This window comes from Rhipicephalus sanguineus, chromosome 5 (genome assembly GCF_013339695.2).
Source record: "Rhipicephalus sanguineus isolate Rsan-2018 chromosome 5, BIME_Rsan_1.4, whole genome shotgun sequence".
NCBI lineage: Eukaryota > Metazoa > Arthropoda > Arachnida > Ixodida > Ixodidae > Rhipicephalus > Rhipicephalus sanguineus.
Window position 1 is genome coordinate 25,950,288 of NC_051180.1, and position 24,914 is coordinate 25,975,201.

The 24,914-nt window shown below is 46.0% G+C and overlaps 2 protein-coding genes across 2 annotated transcripts; both read right to left on the bottom strand.

The window, feature by feature from the left end:
* Window positions 1-293: 293 nt before the first annotated feature.
* Window positions 294-2,978, bottom strand: LOC119393375 (ATP-binding cassette sub-family G member 4-like). Its single transcript, XM_037660352.2, has 2 exons — window positions 2,868-2,978; window positions 294-854 (listed from the first exon to the last, which is right to left on the bottom strand). Exons 1-2 carry the CDS (start codon window positions 2,967-2,969, stop codon window positions 498-500), a joined length of 459 nt encoding a protein of 152 aa, XP_037516280.1. The 5' UTR covers window positions 2,970-2,978; the 3' UTR covers window positions 294-497.
* Window positions 2,979-3,724: 746 nt separating this feature from the next.
* Window positions 3,725-20,751, bottom strand: LOC119393951 (ATP-binding cassette sub-family G member 1-like). Its single transcript, XM_037661149.1, has 10 exons — window positions 20,736-20,751; window positions 19,505-19,622; window positions 16,151-16,337; window positions 14,134-14,279; window positions 10,940-11,063; window positions 10,158-10,272; window positions 9,055-9,134; window positions 4,157-4,325; window positions 3,832-3,932; window positions 3,725-3,739 (listed from the first exon to the last, which is right to left on the bottom strand). Exons 1-10 carry the CDS (start codon window positions 20,749-20,751, stop codon window positions 3,725-3,727), a joined length of 1,071 nt encoding a protein of 356 aa, XP_037517077.1.
* Between the last annotated feature and the right edge of the window lie 4,163 nt (window positions 20,752-24,914).

Genomic DNA, 24,914 nt, shown 5'->3' on the forward strand with positions numbered 1-24,914 from the left:
GTCACCTGCTTGCAGTCTGTAAATTGTGTAACTTCTAACGAGTTTTAGCTAGCACCAGCCCTGTATCACTTTGCGGTCGTCTATTTCTTCTATTGGCTCCAAAATGGCAGCGCATGCTAGTTCTCACTGCTAGCGGAGCTAAACAAATTCCAGACGTCTCTCAAGAAAACTTCCTGACCCCCTATACTTTTTATTATTGTTAACAGGTTCGTGAGAGAAGTGTTCAAACAAACCAGAATGAAGTCATAGATTGAGTGGTACTCTTCCAACCGTTTTATTTACACGTGGTTGTTTGCTCTTCACTAGCTTCTAAGTTCGCATACATCGGCAGCATAACGAACCCTGTATATTTACTCAATTCATTACGTTAATAACATGTGTGGGAAAGTAACGAAAATCGTTTTACAATCACTCTTCCTGGCCTGAAGCAGCAGCGGTTTGTCTCCGTGACACTTTGAATGTAGTTACTCATCCAATCAGATTCCTCCGAGGCGCCCTCAGCGGTTCCGCCACAGCCTCCACTTGAGGAGACATAAGGTGGCTAGCTTCAGGAAGCCGTCTATCGCCAGTAACGCTCCGAAATTCACGAACAAATTCACGTCGCTCGCACTTAACCTGTCCAGCACGTAATTGCCGTCGACCGGCACGCAAATCTTGTCGTTTGTGGACTCGTCGCACTCGATCTCACCGCGTCCACCACCGTACACGGCGAACACGATGGCCCGATGTGCGTAGAACATGTGCGATACGCTCGGAAGCCACGCGACCGCCGGGAGCAGGTACTGGATCTGGACGAAAAAGCCGCTGAACACGATGAACGGTGCGCACAACGGTGACGCCATGAAAACCACCGTCTGCGTTAAGGTGAGAAAAAGGAAAACGCTTGCAGATTAGACTGTCGTGTCTTACGTTAAGCGAACTTTTCTACGAGAAAACGCGTCTGCTGTCATGAGAGATTTCTGCATCACCTTCTGAACCTGACACTTGCATTGTTGCTGCAACTGCCACATTGATTACTGCCACCTTGACGCTTTGTGATTTCGAGTTGCCATTCATCTCTGAGCTTTCATCTCTCTCTCTCTCTCTCTCTCTCTCTCTCTCTCTCTCTCTCTCTCTCTCCTCTCACTATTTGTGTTCGCAGTGCAGAAGCACCAAGTGTTCGGACACGGTCGTACAGTAAACTTCTGTACGGACGAAGCATATTGCATTCAAGAGTGCCTATTTCTTTCTATAAAGTCAGAGAAGCGGATTGTATTGTTTGAAACGCCAGTGTACAAGGCACTGTACGATGGGGAGCTTGAAAAGAATACATACATACATACATACATACATACATACATACATACATACATACATACATACATACATACATACATACATACATACATACATACATACATACATACATACATACATACATACATACATACATACATACATACATACATACATACATACATACATACATACATACATACATACATACATACATACATACATACATACATACATACATACATACATACATATACAAGGATTGTTCACATGAAAAGATACGAAACGTCGTAACAACATGATCGTTGATATAGATGCATATGCCGCTATGGGAGAATGTAACGAGACATCTAGGGATGCGATTAGAGTCTCTGTTGTTGATCGGAGCATGCGGGGGCGCCCGCATGCGCAGTAGAGAGCAGAGCCTCTTATAAAGAGCGCCGTCCAGTTGACGTGACAGTGCGTGTGAGGACAGGATGACGTTCACATTGCAAAATTCGTCGATAGAGGAGTAGTGGGGACTTATCCGATTTCTGACAGCGGAAGGTGTTAAACCGACCACCATTCATCGCCTGGGATTTCCACATGTTTGGTCCCCTGAAAAAACGCCTGAAAGGTAAGCGCTTCAACTAGGACGACGAACACAAGGACACTCTGAAGGACTGGATCTTGTCACGGCCACAGGAATTCTGAAAACAAGGAATCCTTCGGCTTGTTCATCAATGGGATCGTTGTGATCAGGCACATAGTGTATACTTTGAATAGAGTCTTCATTTATACCCGCAGTGTTGTTTCGTACCTTTTAATTTGAACAACCCTTGTATGTATGTATGTATGTATGTATGTATGTATGTATGTATGTATGTATGTATGTATGTATGTATGTATGTATGTATGTATGTATGTATGTATGTATGTATGTATGTATGTATGTATGTATGTATGTATGTATGTATGTGTGTGTATGTATGTATGTATGTATGTATGTATGTATGTATGCATGCATGCATGCATGTATGTATGTATGTATGTATGTATGTATGTATGTATGTATGTATGTATGTATGTATGTATGTATGTATGTATGTATGTGAGCGAGCTATCTGGGGAGCACAGGTCAGCACTCACGGAGGAGACAAATGGAACTCCTTATAGTGAATATGTATACGTGCATGATAGAATAGAACACGCCCAAATGCGTTTATAGAATAAGCTTACACAGCAACATCGCTAAGAAATTTCTCACTGCCGGCACGACAATAAGATGAACAATAAAAATCAAGTTAGTCATAGCTCATTCAAGCTTTCAAGTTTAACTTCGAAATAAAAGCTTTCAAATTGACGTCCGCAGTTCAATTTCAGTAATTTAAGACCCTGTACAGTAGAAGTTACATACAGCTTAGAAATTATCTTGAACAATAAGGCATATTCTTCTGAAAGTTGAGCCGAGATGTGTACATGAAACTCGTGGAACATGGTACATAGCAAGATAGATTGACAATGCAAATCCGACAAAGTAGCATTGACAACAACACTGTTCATGCATGAATAATTTTTCCTTCTTTCCTGTTTCGGTTGCACTGCCCAATTACCTCGAGACTAAATATTGTCGATGTGACGTAGCTGATGCTTTCGCAGGCAGAACAGAACACGATGGCAAATAGCACTACGACGGCTATTCGATAGAATTCCATCGGTTGGCAAGTCATCCAGTGCACGATGGTCATTATGAACAGGGCACAGCCAATCTGCAAAGATGTCATTCCGGTTACCTGCTAACTTTCAACTAACGCAAAACTAGAAGTATATTACAGTTGCGTTTTAAAATAGGCAGCGAGGCACCTGGTTGAGTTGAGAACTCATAGTAAACATACTATACTGAAAGCCGCTCTAAAAGCAATTATAGCGAAAGAAACCACTTTGTTAAGTCCACACTAGATTATGTCTTTGCTGAAGGAAAGCGCTACGTTTTGTCCGTTTTTCTGAACAGTAGTATATGACACTGAGTAGCAAGGCGAAACAATTTCGGTTGTTTCATTCCCCATGTTGCGTTCCGGGGTTGTGTGCTGTTTATGTAAAAAAAAGAGGCGCTTAAGCTCACTCGAACCAAAATCTGTGCTATAATGATCATCGTAGTTGGGTCTTTTCGTTAAGTTAAGACCCCTCAGGTTGATTATTGTGCGCCACCATACGAGAAAAAAAAAAGCCACTGCATTTCAACCCAATCGAAATCCAGGTGCCGCACTGGGAAGTTAAAGCCGTTAAACGTCAACAGGCGTACAATTACAAAATATATGAGTATAATAATCGTGCTTGATACGCATGTGGGGAATCATAGGTTTTGTTCAATCGTCAATTATTTGATTGGCCAATAGGCAGCTGCACCAAATCAATAACTGAAGGTATTGAGACGCGAGGAATACGTAGAAGGCAGCGCTAATGCGTGCTGTTATTTCTCATGTGCCTATAGTAAAAAAGCAGGAATCACAGAGCACAACACGTCTTTCTAAGATACCGCAAGACGCATACAAATAAGCTGAGTGAAGAAATACTCACCGTGAAAGGAAGTTCAGAAATTATTCTCGCACTCAGGTACAAGCTAGGACTGTAGCGGCAGTTTCGCTGTTCTCTTAGAAGGACTTTAATCTCCAAGGGAACTGAAAGGCATGACATTTAAATAACAGTGTTGTCGACAGTGCAATGAGAGTCTTGGTAACAAGCAACACGGCACTATACACTAAGTTAGCGTACAAAAACTTAACCAGCGAACTACGTATTTATTTGTTCTGGAATACTCCCAGGCCTTGTCGATTGTGGGGAGAAAACAGACTGCTCGACCATCGCAGTTTCGAATGAGAATAATAAAGAATAATTCACTCACATGTCAGCAGAATGGGCGTTACAGACTGGTACATTAGTATGATCAGGATCGCAAAGTACATGGCAAGTGTGTCACGAACCCGCTCTGTCCGGTTTCCTGAGCAGTAGTACGTGACACTCAGCAGCAAGGCAAAGTACAAGCTCGCACCCACTCGAGCAACAGATGTGAACTGTTTGAGTAAATAAAAAAAAATTGTCAGGCAATATTCATCGAAGCTTGTAATATATATCTTGTAAGCAATTTTAAAGTGTCCAGAGCCCGTCGAATAAACGGGTCTACTTGTGCTGTCTCGCTTGGTCATGCACCATCTCACCAACTTTAAATAATAATAATAATAATAATAATAATAATAATAATAATAATAATAATAATAATAATAATAATAATAATAATAATAATAATAATAATAATAATAATACATTGGGGGACGCTTAAGCTTCGCCTTTAAGAGTTGAACGCGATAGCGATGTCCTGCCCCTAGTGCTTACTTCGACCACTTAATGCATAATTCTTATTGTATGTTGTTTAAGAGCTTTTTCGAAGTATCAGTGCACCCACTACGTGTGTGTAACAGAATGAGCGCACTAAGGTCTGTGCCTTATGTAATGGGTAGCATGCTTTCAACCAGGAGGAATTATGCGCGAGGAACTCTTTCGAAGCTGCGATGCACCCACTACGTAGTCTTAAGGGAACACGCGCAGTAATGCGTGTGCCTTTTGTAATGGGTGGCTGCCTTTAAACCACCAAGTCGTTATGATATTCACATGGTGTGACGCCCGATAGCAATGTACGCTTGTACCGCGCAATATTACTGCGATATTACATCTCCTACCGTGACACCTGTATACAGGACGCGTGAAGCATGGAAGTAAGTTTCAGTGCAGTTCCAAGCAGAGGCGTGGCTTTGTGGTAGAACACCTGCTTGACACGCAGACGGCCTGAATTCGATTCACACTCGGACCCAACATTTTTATTATTAAATGCGAAGCATTTCTTAGCGAACCTCAGGCACTTTGGCCGTTTCTATCTACGTATCTATCTATCTATCTATCTATCTATCTATCTATCTATCTATCTATCTAGCCGCCTACGTCTCGGCGCTCTCCTGGTCGTCTCCATAACTTGTAATATGCCAAGATTGGCGTAGCAGGGGATCAGTGTATGACGAACACAATTCACTGGTCATGACATGAATAACGCAAAATACCTGTCGCATACGTCATGAAACCCTTTCTCTCAGTCACGTGTGGCACATACCCGTACACCAGAGTTCATGTTATGCGGGTATGTGCCACAGGTGATACAAAGTCTCAACCAACACAGTAACCACGAACACACACATTGACACGCAAGGAAAGTGATAATATTAATAATTGTTGGGCTTTTATGTCCCAGAACTACGATATGATTATGACAGACGCCATAGCGAAGGGCTCCAGAAATTTTGACCATTGGGTGTTCTTTAACGTGTACCGAGATGTCTCCATCGAAATGCGACCGCCGCGACCGGGATCGAACCTGTGACCTTCGTGTCAGCAGCCGAGCACTGTAACCGCTACACCACCGCGGCGGACGCAAGCGAAGTGAGGAAGCTGAAGACAGAACACCCGTGGAAGACGCTCAACTACCATCCACTCGTCCAAGTCGTCCGCAACGTGGACCACGTGGATTACGCAAAAACCTGGGTCAACGATTTCTACAATAAATCTGCTGAGAAAACTGGGCCTCTCATCATTACCGGTGACTGCAACATTGATTTATCAAGACCCAACAATGATTGGTGCTTATACTGTGTGAAAGACGGCCTGGATGTGGACAGGGCATCAAAAGACCTCGCTGCCACGTCCGCGACAGAAGGCATCATAGATCATTTCATCGTAAGAGGAATCCAGGATTTCCACCATCTTCACAATATCTCGCACTTCACTACACTTAGATTCCTCATAGCCGCGATCACGAACGGATCCGATTAACAAGTCCGGCCCAGCTGCTGGTGCTCACTGATCACTGTAATGGTGACCTTGTTCAAGAACTGTCAAGAACCCTTTTACACATACACGCGGGTTCGCGAAACGTGCGTGCGTTCTTCGCCATAACAGAAAAGTATAAGCATAACAACTGTAACTGTGACTGTAACGTACGTGCAGTGCGCCTGCGCGTGGCACTCGGCTATGTATATATCTAGGGAAACTATCCTGAATGAAGCTTAGTTACGAGTAACGCCTGTCCTGTGCATCTGTGTTCTTTCTTTGTCCTGTTCGGATTCGTGCTATCCAGTATTGAAGAATATAAGCTTACCGCGTCTGGTGTTGGTAACACCCATGTTGCTGTTGGCATCGTTACGCAACTGTAAACAACGGGTTATATAATACATATGCTACTCTTGAACATATGAGTGTGCGTATACCACTTCCACATTTTTCTAGCATCATTCCGTAACGTTTCGCTCAATGTGAAAAGTTACGCCACAGTCACCATCTTGCGCATGCTTCGCATCATGTCGATTCCCACGGCAGGTGGGATCTGCCGAATTTTTTTTTATTTTATTTGCAGCTTTCTTGATTATTCAGTCACGGACGAGATGAGGATTTTTTGCTCACAACCGACGACGCCGACACCGACGTCGGAATTTCTCAGAAACGAGCTCTTTAACACTATCGCTTTAATAATTGTTGGCGTTTAACGTCCCAAAGCCATGGTATGGCGATGCGAGACACCGTAGTGAATTGCTCCGGAAATTTCGACCGCCTGGGGTTCTTTAATGTGCACCAAAATCTAAGCACACGGGAACTTTAAATGAGTTCATCGAGTTTAATTTATTACAATAAAAAAATTGCTCTGTAGTAAAAGAGCTGAGACCGTTCGTTCACCGCCTCCATCCATGGCGGATTATGCGCGTCGTAGTGGATAAAGAAAGCCAGCGGTGACAAAATAAACCTATCGGTTTTTGATTTGTGACGAAATACACGGGCCAATCCCGAATTACAGTTGAGATCAACAAAAGGCAGACTTTCGAAAATAAAAAAAAGAACGCCTCATTAAGTCACGTGACTTCAAGTACCGCTTTTACTTGCATGCTACAAGGACTCGTTCAAACTGGCAAACTGTGTTAGCTAATCTTGGCTAACGGTAGCTAAATTATTGTTAAAATTCTCTTTATTCAATCTCAATGCAATGATTGTGTTTTTACAAGGAACCAACGCTTCAATAACATTTTCTTATGTATTATTTATATGCAGTCGGAAAGAATTGCGTGATAAGCCCACCTTATCTCTTATATGGCAGTACCAAAACCTTTTCATCAATGTCATAAATAGTCGGAGGGCCTTTGCATCAACTTCGTGTTGACGTCTCTCGTTATCACTTTCCTGCAAGAAAAGAAGAAGGGCTATCGAACGCTACTGAAATTCTATGCTTAATGAACAAGGAGTGAACGATGTCTCTTGCATGAGTGTTTTCACATTAATACCAAACCCGGTATAGTTATAACAGCAGAAGTTAGCCACAATGCCCTATAGATTTTTGTAACGATAGCTGTATGAACGATTAGTACATCAAAGTGAGGACTATTTCGAAACTCGAATAAAAATAAAGAGGGACGCTATGTGAAGTGACCAATAAAGTAGTGAGTATATGGTACTTAAGCGATCCTTTTAGATGCGAAGGAGCTTTTGCGCTGGGCTTTGTCTGTAGTTCCATTGGCGACCGTCCGCTTTCTAAAACCTACCATCGCCACCTGTAACATATTGAGCGCGCGCTCGTGCAAAGGAGAAGTCTTCTTCGTCTTGTTCTTCGACCGACCTGATAATGATACGTGCAGATGACTTTAGGGGCCCGGGCTGCCTTATGCTGTCCTAGCTTGGCGTAACGCAGACAAAACCACGTGTTCTGGCACGCGCTAGCGCGTTCGGGCCTATGTAAGGGGCTGAGTAAGACGCTGTGGCCTCTCCCCCTTACACTCTCTCAGCAATCACATGATGGCGTCGGGGAACGAGATTCTGCAGACGCGCGACGAACCCGCGTGGCGTGCTCCAACAAGAGTTCGGGACGAGTAACAGCAACAGCAACTACAGTGAATTCATGGTGTGCTCCACTTGCAAGGACGCGTTAACACCGGGCAAGGTGCCCGTGATACACGGAACTTTAAGTCGACCCATGCGCTCCTTCGCATCCCCACATGGTTCCCTTTAGTGGGAGATGGTGAAATTTTTTTAATTACATTCATAATTTGGCTTTCAATAGCACCAGTTCAATGGCACTTATCTGTGTGATAACGCAACTGCATGTTGTATTGCTACACACGCTGTTTTAGTTTGCGTCACATGCTTTCTTCAGCAATGTCCTGAAGTTCTTTAGCTTGTATGTGGTACAAAACATTTTTCTTCTCTGTACCCCGTATTATCGTCCTGGTGTTACATTGAGAATAGTAACTGAAAGGCTATTTTGAACACAGTACGTCTTATGTTTTATTCTTCAATTATGTGCCAACATCTCCTTATTTAATAACAATAATAATAATAATAATAATAATAATAATAATAATAATAATAATAATAATAATAATAATAATAATAATAATGTCTCAATATTGAACTTCGTTAGAAACGCCCTTGTTTGTAAGATGTGTATTGGCAAGGTAGATTATCAATTGTTTAGATGTGCTATTTGATCAATGCGATATTACTGAAGCATTTAATCCCTTGAAGCTTTGGGAGTCACGTGAATATATTCAAAAAATGATGTCAGTTAACTCAATGAAAATTCTCAAGAACACAGTTTGGGGATCATTCTGCTAAAAGAGAAACTTTACGGGCATTTGTACTGAGAACTATAAAAACATTTGAAATTATTTTGCACGAAGTAGACCGCAACGTTGAAAACTTGTGTGAATAAGAAACCTTGCGAGACATGAGGCGTCCGCCGTAGACCGTCACCAAGCTCTGTTCGCCGTGCTCCTTTTCCTTGTTCTCGGGACAGTCTTCAAGGGACATAGAAGCTTGAAAGCTTAACTGTCAGCTCTCCGTGGACGCCAGAGGCAACATCTGTGACTGCGCAACGTGGATGAGTTAAAATTTCAAAAAAAAAAATAAAGAAAAAACTACTGCGGCAGTGACTGACCAGTGTCAGTTGTCACTGCGAACAGCATAACGGCGACTCGGCGACTTCATCAGTGTGCCTAAACGCACGCGCGCGCGCGCGCGTTTCTCTCTCTCTCTGTGTGTGTGCGTCTGTGTGTGTGGGTGTGCGTGTGCGTCTGTGTGTGTGTGCGTGCGTGTGTGTGTGCGTGTGTGTGTGTGTGCGCGCGCGCGCGCGCGTGTGTGTGTGTGTGTGTGTGTGTGTGTGTGTGTGTGTGTGTGTGTGTGTGTGTGTGTGTGTGTGTGTGTGTGTGTGTGTGTGTGTGTGTGTGTGTGTGTGTGTGTGTGTGTGTGTGTGTGTGTGTGTGTGTGTCAGGCCCGTAGCCAGGGGGGCCTAGGGGCCCGGGACCCCTCGAAATTTTGGTGAGGTAGATGTTTTACCAAAAATGAATAATAAAAATAGGTGTTTTTCTCAAACAGTCAAGGTTTTCAGCAAGTGCCCCCCTCCCGAAAAAAATTCCTGGCTACGGGCCTGGTGTGTGTGTGTGTGGGGGGGGGGGGTAGGGGGGGTCGCTACGGAATACAGCTGATGTCATCAGCTGCATCATGGAATTAGGCATCGTAATTATTCGCACATACCTGTAAACACAATGCTCCACAGAGGCCAAGGACTTCAAGTTGCGATATGCTTCTTCGTCAATTTCATCAATGGAAATATGTGCCACCTGCTCAAGTTTTACACAATGATTGGCTACATTGGTCGAAATTTCTTACAGTGGCCTCACTCTCACACCCTTACATCAGTGTTGCCATTTTGTTTTGTGACAGCAAGGGACAATGTATTCGAATGGTTGTATAGGCGTTCATCTGTGTTTTCAGCACAAGATCGAATAGCAGTTCAAGATGAGTGCAGCATCTGTACTTACTAAAGTCAGATGGGTTACTGAAGTCTGGGCAGTGCAGGTTTAGAGAGTTGAGAAACGGAACCAAATGCTCCGTGAGGCCGTTATAAATGCACATTCCATTGGAGAGCATATACAGCTGTGAGGTGAAAGTTGAAAAGGTTGCGGTTAGCTGTAGCGGGATAACTTCAGCGAATAAACTTTGCCGAATAGGCGAAATACGAAAATTTTCTCCATGGCATGGAAACAAGTTCATTCACAAAAACATCAGTGTCATATTTGTATAGGAATCGGAAACATCATAAATATACTAAGTCAGATTAAAATATTGCTCCCATGGTTATTATTAACCGGCTTTCTCGGCTACATGTTTATTATATTGGATCGTTCAGCATTTGTTTCTGCAAACGTAACTGTTGTAGTTAGAGTGCGGCACTTAACATGCAATTTGAGAGTGCATAATGATTTGCTGTGAGAACATCTGGGGGAACTTTTATGTTATGTGTGGACATTTTTTTACAATAAATCTATTCCATGAATACAGTGTCGCCTATGGAAAACATAGGGAATCGTCCAACATTAGTTCGGCCGGATGGCGTCGTTGCCATAAGCAAGTTTTACAAGAACTGAAACTTTAGACTCCTGAAAAACGTGTAGTGACCGCCCGTCGGCATATTGTTTCTATACGCTGTAGAACCTAATTTTTTTCTAGAGCCTAAACTGTACATTTATGCTTCCAGTTTAACAGCACTGAGGTGGCATTGATAAATCTCATTCTTGCACATCTCCGTGTCAAAAGTGCTTACCCTGTCAAACTGCGAGAAGACACTCGCGCTGGGGTTGTGCAGCGAGCACAGCACCGTGCGCCCATTGTCGGCAAGTGTTTTCAGCACCCGCACACAGCGAAGCGCCGAGCAACTGTCCAGTCCACTGCACACCACAACCAAAACTTAGTGAATTGCCGAGAGAGGTACATCCCAATTATATAAGCGTTTGACTCATGAGACAATTTCTCATGAGAAAGTATGCCGCTACAAGAAACTTAAGAACTTATAAAAATCCATCCGATAGTTTGCCAGTGTAATCTGGTAATGACTAGAAACGGAATACAATTAATACACCTAAAACTCGATTTAACAAAACCCTATTTCACGAAGTCCTCACACTTATGAAGGAACTTCCATTCCCCGTATGGACCTTTAGAGTTCGATGTTGTCATCAATCCGAACTCAATGAAATAATTGGAGCGTGGTCATCTCATCGTTATATCGGAGTTGGACACATTGAGCTAAACGTCCCCGTCACTTTCATCACCTCGGCGCCGTTCTTCCCGTCCGTCAACGGGAAGCATATAACAGAAGAGCTGTTCTAGGGCTGGGCTTGATGTCAGATGAGTGTCCGCCTGTCACGCTCCTGTTGCCAGATACACCCATAGATGCCGTAACTGCCTCGGTCGCGGACGAAGCGGTATTTATAGGTGGCGTTCGCCGGTGAGGCGGTAACCAATGTGAGGCCGCGCTGGGCGCGAGGAGGAGAGGGGCGGTGGAGACGAGGCGACCGACTACGGGTGTAAAAGCGGGGGTTTATGTGCACCACGCACTTTCCGAAGATGGGCAAGACTTCTCGTACTCCCGAGGAAGAAGCCGCTCGTTGCGAGCGCCAGCAGCAGTTGGCACGAGCGCTCCGCTGTTTCGGCAGCTGTCACTGCGTGAACTGGCTTTATTTTATTATTTTAATTTTTGCTATACATTATGCTTTACGCTTCATATTCCGACAGTCAGGGCCTCTTCGCTGGGTAATCCGAAGTGACTCGCAAGCCTCATTACTCTTTACAAAAGATATCAGCTTAGGAAACACACAGATAACACACTGACATATAAAATTCAGAAGAAGTGCACCATAGTTAAAGACTGATATCCCAATCAATTTTGTAGTGGATTTCAAGTCACTGTGAAATCGTAGCAAATGCCACAGCTTATCGCATGGCACATGCAATGCTTCAAGAGAATGATTTGTCTCTAGTGCTTCTCGCGGCGAGCGATGCGCGATATTTGTTAAACAGACAACGCGGTTGATTGTCCAAGGAAACTTGGTTCGTAAACGATTCGAAGAACTCCCAATTATAAAGAATTGATGCTGGCTGTGGGAGTGTCCCGTCCAGTACCAGAATGTTACCACCGAGACCCTCTCGTCGAGATGGTGCGCTGCCCTGCGCAGCTCCCACCTCGACGATCAGCTATGGGCCATCCAGCAAGCCCGCGAGGCGGCGAAGAGGCAAGGCCTCGACGTCCCCACGTGGGAGGCCTAGGCCAAGGCGCTTAAACTGCTGGTTGACAATAAAGTTTATTCCTCCTCCTCCTGGAATAGAATTTAACATTCCCATTAAAATTACCCGATTTGTCAAAACTACAATTTGTAGCCTTCGAAGAAGTAATGCCTATACAGAGAGAGAGGGGAGGGGGGATAATAAAATGAGGGAAAGGCAGGGTGTCTATACTAAGAGCTTCCTGTGTAGGATAAGGAAAACTAACAGTGCAACATTCTTATGTGAAAAGGCAGAAGGAGACATAGAACGTCTTCTTCCACGTGGTAAATATTATGATTTTTCCCTTTAAGAAACCCTTAGAAAAACTGAATGGTTGATGGTCGCGCAGCGCGCATGCCCGCGCCCGCGCGGGACTGCCGCGTCTTCCGCGACAGCCAGCGCGGGCAGCACCTGTTCGTACCTGTGCGCTTGCGTACGTTCGGATCAAACGTCGCTAGGTGAAAGTCGGTTTGCAACAACCGCACTCCACTACATTGCAGGCTAATGGGCCTTGGCCGGGACCACAGAAAAATTCGTATCACCCCGAAATTCGTACAGGCCGTGATCATATAACCGAGGTTTTACTGTAGGTTGGATAGACGGCCACTATCATTTTGGGCCCATGACCAACAGTAAAGTTTTCCAAATAATGCTGCGCGCGAAATCAGAAATATTAGAAAAATACTAAACAAGTTAAAAATTATTGTTCGCCAGTAGTATAGCCAGACATTTTTTTCGGGGGAGAGGGGGGGGTGGGCTGAGGGGTCCACCATACTTTATGTTTGTTGCCTGTGTAATACACATGCAAAATAGAAAATTTCAGGGGCGACGGGGGCGAGGGGTTGACTGGCGTAACGTCTCTGGCGTCGCCTCCCGGCGTAGCCTCCCTGGCGCTCTACGCCAGTGTTGTCCAAGTTGTTAATTATTAGCAGACATTCCTGTTCACGTGTTTTCCATGTTTTTCCTGTTTTTGTACCTGTGCGGCATTTTGTTTCCGCGATCATGACAATTGTGCTTAAAGTGCGGGCAAGTGCCCAGTGATTTGTGCGATCATCTTGATGAACGTTTCGTGATTACAACTTGAAGATGTCAACCATTCGTAAGAGAAGAGGAGCAGCCGGGGCCACACATAGGCACGAAACTCTCCTTAAACACATTTATTTAAAAACAAAGATAGGTAGGCGGAAGAAAGACAACTGAGCTCGAGATGAAAACAACATCTGTTTTACATTTTAGACAGAAGCGAATGGAAGTTGATGATACGAAGGCGGTAAGTTTTATAGCGACATTAGGCAAAAATGCGTGTCTTGCCGTGATGCACCAAGCACGCCAACATTGAGAACTAGCACCTTAAGTTCCGCATAATCATTTCTTTCAGTATTTCTCAGAATGAAAAACGCTAGAAGAAATGTGAGAAACATTTACAGGACCGTACCTTCTTTCTTCAAGACCTGTAAACACTCATCTACCAGGCTTCCGGTTACGCTGGACTTCTCGCGTGAACAAATCGGTGAGCTCTACATTGGATCGCTAGATGCGATGTGGAAAAAAAAACATTTCACGCCTGCCTTCAACGGTTCTGGCGGTTATCATTCTTAGCACATTTTAATTGTCATTACGTCTCATCTTTCTTCAACCGTACCACAAGGGCCCGGGCAATGACTCGCGAATGGCATTGAGTAGTCCGGGCATTACCTTGTAGGTTCATCGAGAAAAACCACTGGTACATCGCTCATCAGCTCCTGCGCAATGACCAGACGCTTCCTTTCTCCACCAGAGAGAGATCTCGCCAGCGTGTTTGCGCAACCTTGTAAGCCCCACAACTCTAGGGCGTCTTCCACCTGCGATGGAGATAGACTGTGCAAACATCCGGTTGTGCAAACACAATTGTACAAACACAATATTGGAAACACAATTGCAAACACAATTGCAAACACAATTTTTGCAAACACAATGTTGGAAGGCCAAAGCCTTAAGTACCATTGTTTCAAGGTTGCGTGAGGCCCTAAATATATGGACCAAAACGACAGAAGCGTAGGTGAGCGCGCCAGTTTCGCGTCTATTTCGTGCACTTCGTCATAGCGCCGTTAGCGTGAGTAGCAGCGCAGTAGGGGCGAGAACTAGGGCGAGACGCATGCTTCACACCATAGAGTTTCCTAAAATGACCTAGAGGGAACTCTGGCGCTGCGATCGTTCAGCCACCATGGGAATGATGGGTAGTACACGGATTTGCCTAGTCTTCGTGCTTGTTGGCTTCGAACGCACTTGTGACTTTGTTTATTGCTATGTTTTGGTTTTCTTTCGGATAAAAGAATGGATCGTTGTGAACTTTGTGACCAGATTTGAATTGGTGAGCCTAAAGAAGTTAAAGTGGTGAAGTGAAACTGCTGACTTTTGCTGAACTTCGTTTTGCGACAAAGCGGATGGAGGCGACGCGGAGCCAAACGGAGCCGAAAGAACGAAGTTTAGACAAATCCGTGTACTACCCATGATTCCCATGCTGGCTGAAGCGCGATGTATTGCAGCTCCCATAGACACTAGCGCCAGAGTTCCCTCTAGTAAGTATTGTAGGAAACTCTATGCTTCACACCGGTCCTACGGGCGCGGCCATCGCTATTAGTTCCGGCAATGCGCCGCTGCGGGAGCCAGTCGCAGAGGTCACGCTAGATATATATGGGAATGGCCCTGCCAAGTATGCACGGTCTAGACGTGGGGAGACGTGCGAGTCGCGTTCACTTCTAGTCGGGGTTGGGCCCAATTTTGCTGCTTCTGCTTGCTATGCTGTGGGTTCTTCGCATTTCGAAACGTCCATCGTACGGTGCCCATTAATCGATGCGTTGGCTCAGAGCTTCATTCCACATCGTTAAGGGTGCAACTAGGCCTTCACTGTCACATTCTTAGAAAGGTGTAAGAATCCATCGTAATTTTTGTAGCGCCAGCTACATTGGCCGAGCCAGAGCGGTTTCGCATGCGCGTACAAGAGCTGTGCTGCGCATGCGCGAGGAGCAGTGACGTCACACGGCGCACCGGAGCCGCCGCCGCTCGCGCCTCGGTGGTCTGCGCATGTGCATTTAAGTGCACTCGGCGTCCCTTCTTCACGAAGAGACGCAGACGTAGCGAAGTCTGGGTAACGTCGCCGGCGCGGAATGCAGCACGTCGCATCTCGCGCCGGCTGCAGCCGGGGCGCGCTGACGGACGCCGGAGGCGTCGGTCGCGCCGCGCGTCGGACTATCCGCCTCGTGCGCTGCTGCTTTGAGTTGTACTGGTGGCGCCACGAACGGCGAACGGTGGCGAAAGGTGGATACGCGCGGCTCATAGAAGCCGTGGGCAAAGCGCCCGTTACTCGCCGTTTTTCTATTAATTTTTCATTCTGGTTTGATATTTGTACTGCCGACGCTGCTCCACTAGACAACCATGCCCAATGCGTTGGCTGGGGCAAATGGCTGGGGTACAGCTGGGGGAAGGCCAGTTACGATCACGTGATCAAACATGGCAGCGCCCGTGCGCCGCTGCGGAAAATCGTCTATAGAGTGCTGCGCGTTTGTTAGCGTATACCGTCGCTGTGCCGAGCGTGCGCGCGCGTCGACGTTACGATGTTAGGAATTTCTGTAACGGCGACAATTTTTGACCGAATTCAACTTTATTATGTCCAGTAGATAACCGAATAGGCCACGTTTATTGCTTGCTCAAAAAAAAAAAAAGACTTACTTACCATCTCTGATATCTTTCTCCGTCCGCGCGTCGATGTTCTAAGCTCGACGCTCATCGCGAGGGTCTCGCGCACTGTCAGGTAACCGAGAAGACAGTCGTCTTGCATCACGTAGCAGCTCTGCAGGTTGAATAACTTCGCTTCTCTTACATAGCCGTTCACTTGAACTTCACCTTCATAACCTCTGTCGCTGCGCAATCAAAGAACGCTTCAGTCAAGCAATGAACAAGATTTCAGCGTATGCGTAGCAGAAGCAGAGCTGCTTTCTTTGTTGTTATAACGCAGTGAATGCGACCTATAAGTAATTTACTACTTAGTGAGATGGTCGCTTCTTGCCTGTGTACACTTGTCGAGCGTTTATTTTATTTTATATTTATTAACATTCATGTGTTATTGTCAAGAACACAGTGTCCGAATTACTACAAATTCAAACCTGCTCCTGTCAAAACTCTTGTTTTTATCACAGTACGTCGAGTTCTCGCTGAGGTCGTATTCTTCTTCAATTAAGTAGAGCAATAAAATCTCGCAAGAATCTAGCAAACATAACTTCAGTAGGGAAGCTTCGAAATGAATAGGTTCCAAAGAACCTGCTCGTTTAATCAGGCAGCACGAAATGCAAAGTGAGTAGCCGAAATCTGTTGGTGTTTTTCACTGGGATATAATGTGGCCGCCAAAATCCTGGAGAGAGTACTCGGACTGCATAAAGCCGATTTTACCAGTGGAACACGGGAATTCTCCGCGTGAGATCCCGCCACAAGTTGTTTACGCACACGTCACGTAAAACGGTTCCGGAAACTATTTCTGCTTCCGCTGCGTATGTCTTCATGGCAACCTTGGTCGCCGCTGCAATGTTTCATCACAGCAGCAAACGCGTCCACTTTCCGCAGCTGGGGCCTCGCACAATGTCCGAAGCGACGTATGTCCTATTTCCGCCCTAATCCGCGAATAGGTGACCGGCAAAAGAGCGAGGGATCGTGGGTTGCGTCGTCTGCTGCCGGTTTCTGATCCGAGGCATGCAGACGGCGAACCGCTCCGCCGTAGGCCTCTGATTGTTCGGCATTCTCGCACGCGGCATTATCGCCCTGCAAAACCATGGTAGGCTGTTCAGCCGTCGGCTGCTCCAACTCGAGCGTTAAAGGCGAACGTATGTATAAGTTCCCGTGGAACGAAGAAAGAAAAAAATATTGGGGCGCGGTGAGGCATCTAGAGAAGGGTGTTTCAGCTCCACTAACGTGAAACCTGTGGAGGGGCGAAGCATGCAGTGTGCGCCGGTGTTTACCACAGCAAAATCACTGCTAATGGGCAATGAGAGACAGAAGAAAGATTAGACACAGAGACCCGCAGTCCGCTTCTTGTTAAGGTGCACACTGTGAATCTTTATTGTTTAACTACGCACAAAAGAAATCTCCCGCCGGCACTACATTGCAGATCAAGATCCAGTGCCTATAGGGTGGCCGGTGAACGGCTGTGCAGCGCGAGCAGTCGATTTTTTCTTTTTTGAATCGAGAAACTCGCTAGTAGACGCTGCCTGCGTCGGCGTTGTCTCCCGCTGGCGAGGTTCTCGTTCTTTGCGAGCTGGTAGTTCAGCGTTCGTCGCAGAAAAAGCGTTTCCATAGTCAACGCACGCCGTTCGCTCTCTCTCGCCACGCGGCGAGCGCTGAGGCGGTGTCGCCCTCTCTCGCGCTCAAGCAAATGGACCGTCCCGACAGCAGACGACGATGCACGCCGTGACAGCAGACGATGCACGATGCACGCCGACACGCTTAGACCCTAAGGTGCTTCGCCCCTAAAATGAAATGGGCCGTGGCTGTGAAGCTAGCCACAGCGACTGGTAGCCTTTGGATACCGAACGTTGGAGCCAGAGTGTGCGAAGACCATTTCATCACTGGTACGTGTGTATTCTGCGCTAATAGCAAGCTTGCGCATTTATTTTTTGCAAATATTATATCGAGAACTGAATTCTCGCGGAGGCGCACCTAGCAAAAACGTCGATCTTTCTTTTTCCTAGCGTGACACTTTTCTGCGTTTTTTTGTTGCTCACACCCGGGTTCCTTTCTTTTTTTTATTTTTTGGCTTTGTTCTCTTGCTCTGTGTATATATGTGTGTGCGCTTTTCGAATAAATTTTAGTTGGAAGAATGCGCTGCGTCCTTGTCCTCTCGCTCGTCTTTTGTCTAGTGTTTATGCTCAATACCATTATGAATGACATGTTCCAACTCGCCCAAATAGCAACGTTGTTAAGACCTTTAAAATGATGCTTCTCACGTGCAGCAATGTATTATGCAATAAAAACTATTCTCTGTATCGACTGATCTGATAGCAAAATAGTTACTGTACCCGCGAACAGCAGAAAAGCATTGCATACTATTTGTGTGCAGCAAAAATATCCTTACCTTTCATGGCTTGCGGGACTTTTCATCGTCGCAGTCACGTTTAACCAAAACTCAAAATCATCTTCTAAAGCGCTCACATCGCTGAAACGTCGACAGAGATGTAGACTTTTTTTTACGGAACGGAAAAAGAAATAATGATATCTGAGGTTTTACATCCCAAAACCACGATATGATTTCAGAGAAGCCGTAGCGAAGGGCTCCGGAAGTTTCGACCATCTGGTGTTCTTTAACGTGCACTGACATCGCGCAGTACACGGGCTTCTAGCATTTCGCCTCCATCAAAATGCGACCGCCGCAGCCGGGATCGAACCCGCGACCTTCGGGTCAGCAGCCGAGCACCACAACCACTGCTCCACCACGGCTGACGGAGCGGGAAAAAAACCGTGCGTGCCGCTGTTCACCCGCGTGGTGTGTCGAAACGGAAGCCACTGCATCCCATAGTTCCCTGCGATTGCTTATTTTACAGGTCACCTACTGGCGGCGGAGCAAGTGAGAGCGATTCGGCGCGGAGCGAGTTGCTCTGAAACCAGTGACGTAGCCAGAGGGTGGCACACCGGGAACGTGCCCCTCCCGAAATTTCTTTGAGCCATGGTATATGCAGAGCACGAAATGACACTCGAGCACACTTGTCTGCCTAGCCCCTATTCAGGATCAAGGGTGTACGCCCCCCCCCCCTTCCACCGAAACAAATTTCTGGCTATGCCACTGTCTGAAATGACCGATGAAATGCGCGAACCCGCTCCAGATTGACCATTAAAATAAGTATTCGCTGCCGCGGAGCAAGAAATCCTGCTCCAATCGATCAGTGAAAAACGCCATCAAAATTTTATACCTACAATACAACACTTGCAGATCAAAACGTCAAATAAAACTTTGCTGTTTCCGGACACTGTAATTGAATTAGACCTCCTAAAATATATTCCACGCGAATAAAACTGAAATGAGATGAAAAATGTTAGGACTCACTAGTGACCAGAAAGTATGTTGAGCAGCGTAGTTTTCCCGGCTCCTGACGGCCCCATGATAGCCGTCATTGTACCTGCATTTGCCTGCCCGTACAAGCGGTTCAACAATGTTTTCTTTCCTGGAAATTTCAGAACACGTTGGAGTATTTTATGACGGAGCTCTATTAAAAACAGCCAGCATCTAAAAACAACAAAGGCTGTAACAGTGGGCAGAACACTAGTCGTATAGATCGCTTAGCAATTATTCGGCTGGCTAATGCATGAGATATAATTCGATGGACCCCGTCAAAGAACTTGCCTCAATGAATATTTACATTTAAATCTATCTTGCTTCATTGAAATGCCTACTCCCACATCATCGCTAACTTTGTTCTTCACCTCCTAAGTAAGCAGGCATTGGTGAGCGAAGTTGAAATTGCTTGTTTTTCTTCCTCTCTAGGGTTATATAGCCCAAAAAAATTAAAGCAATAAGGTTATACAATATTTATAACGAAAGGAAAAAGGCAAACCTTCTTCGATGGACATGCTGCTTTGGTCTCATTAATAAACACACGTACAAAAATACGAAAAGATTCGGACGAAGAACGCAGAAATTTATTTAATCACGATTTTTCTACCGGTCAGAATTAGCTGTGGGCACAAAATGTCAATGAGTAAATATGTGCAATTCTGGGGTCTCGATTTTCGTATTAGTCATAACCGTGCTAAGCAAGATCTGATGAAATCAGTGAAAGAGTAGATAAAGATAGGTGTCATGGCTTCTTGAACTGTTTAGGTAAATATAAACGAGAGAGGTCAAATACATAATAACCCTCCCTAGGAGGACCGAACTCACGTCTATACCAGCTTACATGCATGGCACTTTGTCAATTAGGCCAACGAGGACGGCATCCTTCCGCCCATTTTCTTTGAGCGTTGATGTATGTGTACAACTTAAGCCCTAAGAATGAGTGAAATTGCCAGCGCCGTTCATAACCATGACGGCGGATTAACGTCCTTTTAACAGGCGTTTTTCGGGATCTATCTATCTATCTATCTATCTATCTATCTATCTATCTATCTATCTATCTATCTATCTATCTATCTATCTATCTATCTATCCTTCTATCTATCTATCTATCTATCTATCTATCTATCTATCTATCTATCTATCTATCTATCTATCTATCTATCTATCTATCTATCTATCTATCTATCTATCTATCTATCTATCTATCTATCTATCCGCTTACGTCTGGGTGCACTCATGATCACCTTCTTAACTTGGTGTAGACCGAAATTGGCATTTGGAGGGTAAGAGGATCTGACGAATATGAATGTCGGGTCTTGACATGAATAACGTGAAAATCCTGTCACGCACGTCGTCAAACCCTTTGCTACGGACACGTGTGGCGCATAACCGTTTACCACGGGCCACGGCACTCGGGTATGCGCCACAGACGACTGAGAGTTTATATCTACCCAGGAACGGCAAGAACAGACAATGGTAATTTAAATGCAAGAGCGTTAAGAAAAACCGACACAGCTTTGACTTGGCGAATGCAAAGATTAAAAATTAGGACCCCAGCAGCAATCGAAACCAAGTATTCTGCGTAGAAGTCAGGTATTGGTACCACAGAGCCACGCCAGGTTTAGAAACTGCTTTGGAAAAACACCTTATGCAGGCGAAATATCGGTGCAACGTCAGGAGTGGTTGGGGTGTTGGATATCTAATCTTATGACAAAGCAATAAACTCCACACATATACTCCTACGAGACAGTCGTCATCTCTAGTTAACATCTGTGGTTCCAGCGTTGGCTCCGCTTTTATAGCAGTCTAATAAACATTGCATTTGTATCGCTATGATTCAGCAAGCTAAATTCAAGCGTTGCTCGACCCCGGATGAATACGCTAACTAAAGTTACGTATGATATTCAGGTCATCGCACCGTCGTTTCAATAATACTAATGTATGGGCCCTAACGTGAGTGCTCACGTTACGTCACACCATAAGTTACCCTTTAAACGCCAGTGTTGTCGACGTGCCTGGTAAGCCCACGATGTGCACACAACTTCTACAATTACAAAAACACGTCGATCCACCTTGTAACGCTTCGCTCAAAGCCGAAAAATGCAGCATAGAACTATTCGCTGACTGCTCCGCATGATACCGATTCCCACAAGGCGTGGGATCTGCCGAATTTCTTTCTTCACAAACAAGAACAGGTTAGCCACGTGGCGGCGGGGCGTCTTGGTGTTGGGATCTTTGTTTCGTTACAAAGAGGAAGCATCGTGGGTTGGCGTACAGTACTCACGGAATGAAACGCGACATCATTTTTTTTTCCTTTGGTATTGGGGGCGAGGAGTTACGGACTCGACCTGAATCGGATGCTTCTCGATTGCGTGCTATAGTTAGGATACCGCCGGCGCGCTCCCCATACGTTTTGCTGTCGGCGCTCTACAAAAACACCCCGCGGAAGCCCTCCAGGACATTTCGGTAAGCACTTTCGAAACGGAATATGTCATTTACTGTCAAAATAATAATTTTCGGTGAACAGAAAGCAGAAGATAGTTTACAGTCGCTGTTCCTTTGCAAAAAACATAGCGCCCGCTTCGCGCGGTCACCGCGATGGGGACCCCTGAGCCGGCTACTAGCGTCAAAGGTAGTCAGTTGTTGAGTGCAAGCTATGCGAAATATCTTGTTAGAGTAGACTGCCTGTATAACCAAATGGAGCACAACAGAAAGAAGCCTCAAGGCAGCGATCGCACGGGTTCGCGGCGACCGACGCTGCTTCTGTATGTATGATGCGTCTGAATGTATGTTCGTACTGATGGTTTCGCTTTCATACGAACGCGTTTTGGCACCGTGCTGTGAACTTTAGGCCACAAAATATGAGAACTTGTGGGTACACAAACAACCATAAGCGTGCGCAGGGTTCCCTATCAGGGGGGGGGGGGGGGGCAAAGGTTAATCGCAGCGCCCCCCCCCCACCCTACTAAGTCAATGTATGGGGCAGATTTTGCGCCCCCCCCCCCTCTTAGGTGACTAGAAGGGTCAATGTACGGGGCAGATCTTGCGCCCCCCCCTCTTAGGTGATTAGGGGTAGGCGGCCGCCCCCCCCCTGCCCCCCCTATGCGCACGCCTATGCAAACAACTGTTGCTGCGCGGACGCTATCAGAGCAGTTCAAGAACAATTTCTTTAGACCTACGACTTCGGTCTACGACCTACGGCAACGACCTACCGCAGCTTGTGATGGGCCGTCCTGTCGATTAAATATTTTTTTTCTTTCTAAATTTGTGTACGTTTCAGTGTCATTTGACAAGTTGCCTCGCATTGCATATTGCTCGATCCTCTCAGCGAGCAATTGCCGCTGCTTCTGTTTCTTATTTCAGTGCGTTCGTTTCGTTTGGTGCTCACACAAAGCGTGAGCAAGTTCGGAGCTTTTTTAATATGCTCCTTAATTATCGTTCCCTTTGCATTCCAGTGAACTTGCCGCTCTCTGCCGTCAACAAATTCATAGACCATTAAGTTTTGCCACTTCGAGACTGCTGGTGGAAGGAGAAGCGATCTATGAGGCCAAGCATGTAGGAGCATGCAACGCGAATGAAAAGAAAGAAAATACAGTATAACTGTCGCCGGACTTGTTCTGCAAACGTCGGCTGTGAAGGAAATGAACTTGAAATAGCGGTGAAAGAAAGACAAGTTATTGCAGCAACCTGCAGCTGCAAAGCAGGGAAACAACAACGCGGATGCAAAATTTTAATGCGCAGCATTATTTGGCGAGTTGCACAGCAATTTAAGTGTCGTGCCTAACGTCAACAGCGCGGCATTTTTCCCGCATAAATTAATAAGGCTCCAAGAAAATACATGGGGTTGGAGAAGCCCAACGTGAGTTTGAGAGTGGCACAAATCAATTTGGGCTTTTTAGCACGTAGTGTTTGCATAGGGAGAACTCAAGCTTGACTGCAAGAATGTTATTGCCAACATAAATGCAGCACACATCAGCCGCAGCATTTGACTTGCTCGCTCTGTACATCCACCAGCAAACGTCGTGTAGCTCATGAAGTGGAAAGCCTTAGATACCTCATCAAACGGGAAGACTGACCGTCAGCGTCCCGTGTCGGCGGCGTCAACACGAGGGATGCAAAAAATAACCATCACGTGATGTCGTCATCATATGACGTCATCATGCCGTCACAGATTGCCAAAATTTGTGACGTCATTTTGACGTCACTATAACGCCACATAACGTGACATCAAACGATCACGTATTCTCACACCATGGTCGCTATGCCCAGCCACCGTGATCGGTTGGCCGATCACGGAGGCAGCGAGGAACCGCGTTAGGGGCAGAAAGCTTTTGGAGGGAGGCGGGGGAGAATCAATACATCGACTGACAAGAAGAAGACGGGGAAGATGGCTTTCGCCTTCCAGTCATCTCAGGGAAACGCATAAGCTACCCTGTGAGTTTTTTAATCCAACGTATCTAAACAATGACTTAAGTATCTGCATGCATCCGATTTTGTTGACGCTGAGCATGGAGTCGGCGATCAAGAGGTCACACGTGAAGGTTCTGAGATGGTATCGCACCGGTTAAAAGGTAGCGCCTTTTCCATCCTGCGGGAGATGAGCACCATTAGCCGGCGGGAAGCGCACCCGAACGATCGTTTTAGTGCGCGCTTTCTGATACACGTCAAACATCGCAACCCCGACGCAGTATCTATAGCGAGTCTTCGTCGCGAAAGGGATTGTTCCACACACGACTCGTAGCCCGTGGCTCCTTGCCGGTTCTTAGCTTCAAAACCCACGCTTCACGCAGCTTCTGGTCCCGCTGGTACCGGTGCAAGCTGATATACCAAGCTCCGTTGCGTAAGTCCTGCGCTGTGGCATCTAGAAGTAGAGCAGCGTGTTCGTCTCCTGCGGAGTCAGCCACTCCTATTACAATGGGTTCAATTGTGTTCAAAATGCGAGAAAACCTCCGCATTTGAACAGACCGCAGCGCAGGTGGAACTTGAAACCCGTTTTCAAAGCACGCGGCAGTGCTCACAAGCGGCCGACGCGGCCGCTGAGACCACGTGATCCTCCCAAGTACGTCCCGCAGACGGTGGCGCCGGCGTTTCCAGTGGTGGACCTCGCTCCCAATAACGACAGCTATGAGCAATTGTGCGTGATAACCATGCCATGTCGCTGGAACGTAATGATGGCTCGGATCTAAGGGTTTTAGTCAGAATTACTCCAATATGGCACGAACTGCAGACAAAAGTACGTGCTTACTTAGCCCTAAATTTTCGCGTTTCAATTCGTGAGTACTGCACAACGCACCCGACAGCCGGATAACGGGTTCAAGTGAGAAGTAAGAGCGGGGGAAACTTCGCGGTATTGTTCTAAGAGAACGCTGTGTCGTCGAAGTGGCGGCCACGGATACTCGAT

Bases quoted from the DNA above. Each gene is read 5' to 3' on its own strand.
- LOC119393951 (XM_037661149.1), bottom strand. The intron at 16,338-19,504 runs GTGAGTCCTAAC...TTGATTGCGCAG, and splicing joins AACATACTTTCTGGTCACTA to CGACAGAGGTTATGAAGGTG. The intron at 4,326-9,054 runs GTTTCTTATTCA...TTACTCAAACAG, and splicing joins GACGCCTCATGTCTCGCAAG to TTCACATCTGTTGCTCGAGT.
- LOC119393375 (XM_037660352.2), bottom strand. From the start codon at position 2,969: ATGGAATTCTATCGAATAGCCGTCGTAGTGCTATTTGCCATCGTGTTC. The intron at 855-2,867 runs GTAATTGGGCAG...ACCTTAACGCAG, and splicing joins CGACAATATTTAGTCTCGAG to ACGGTGGTTTTCATGGCGTC.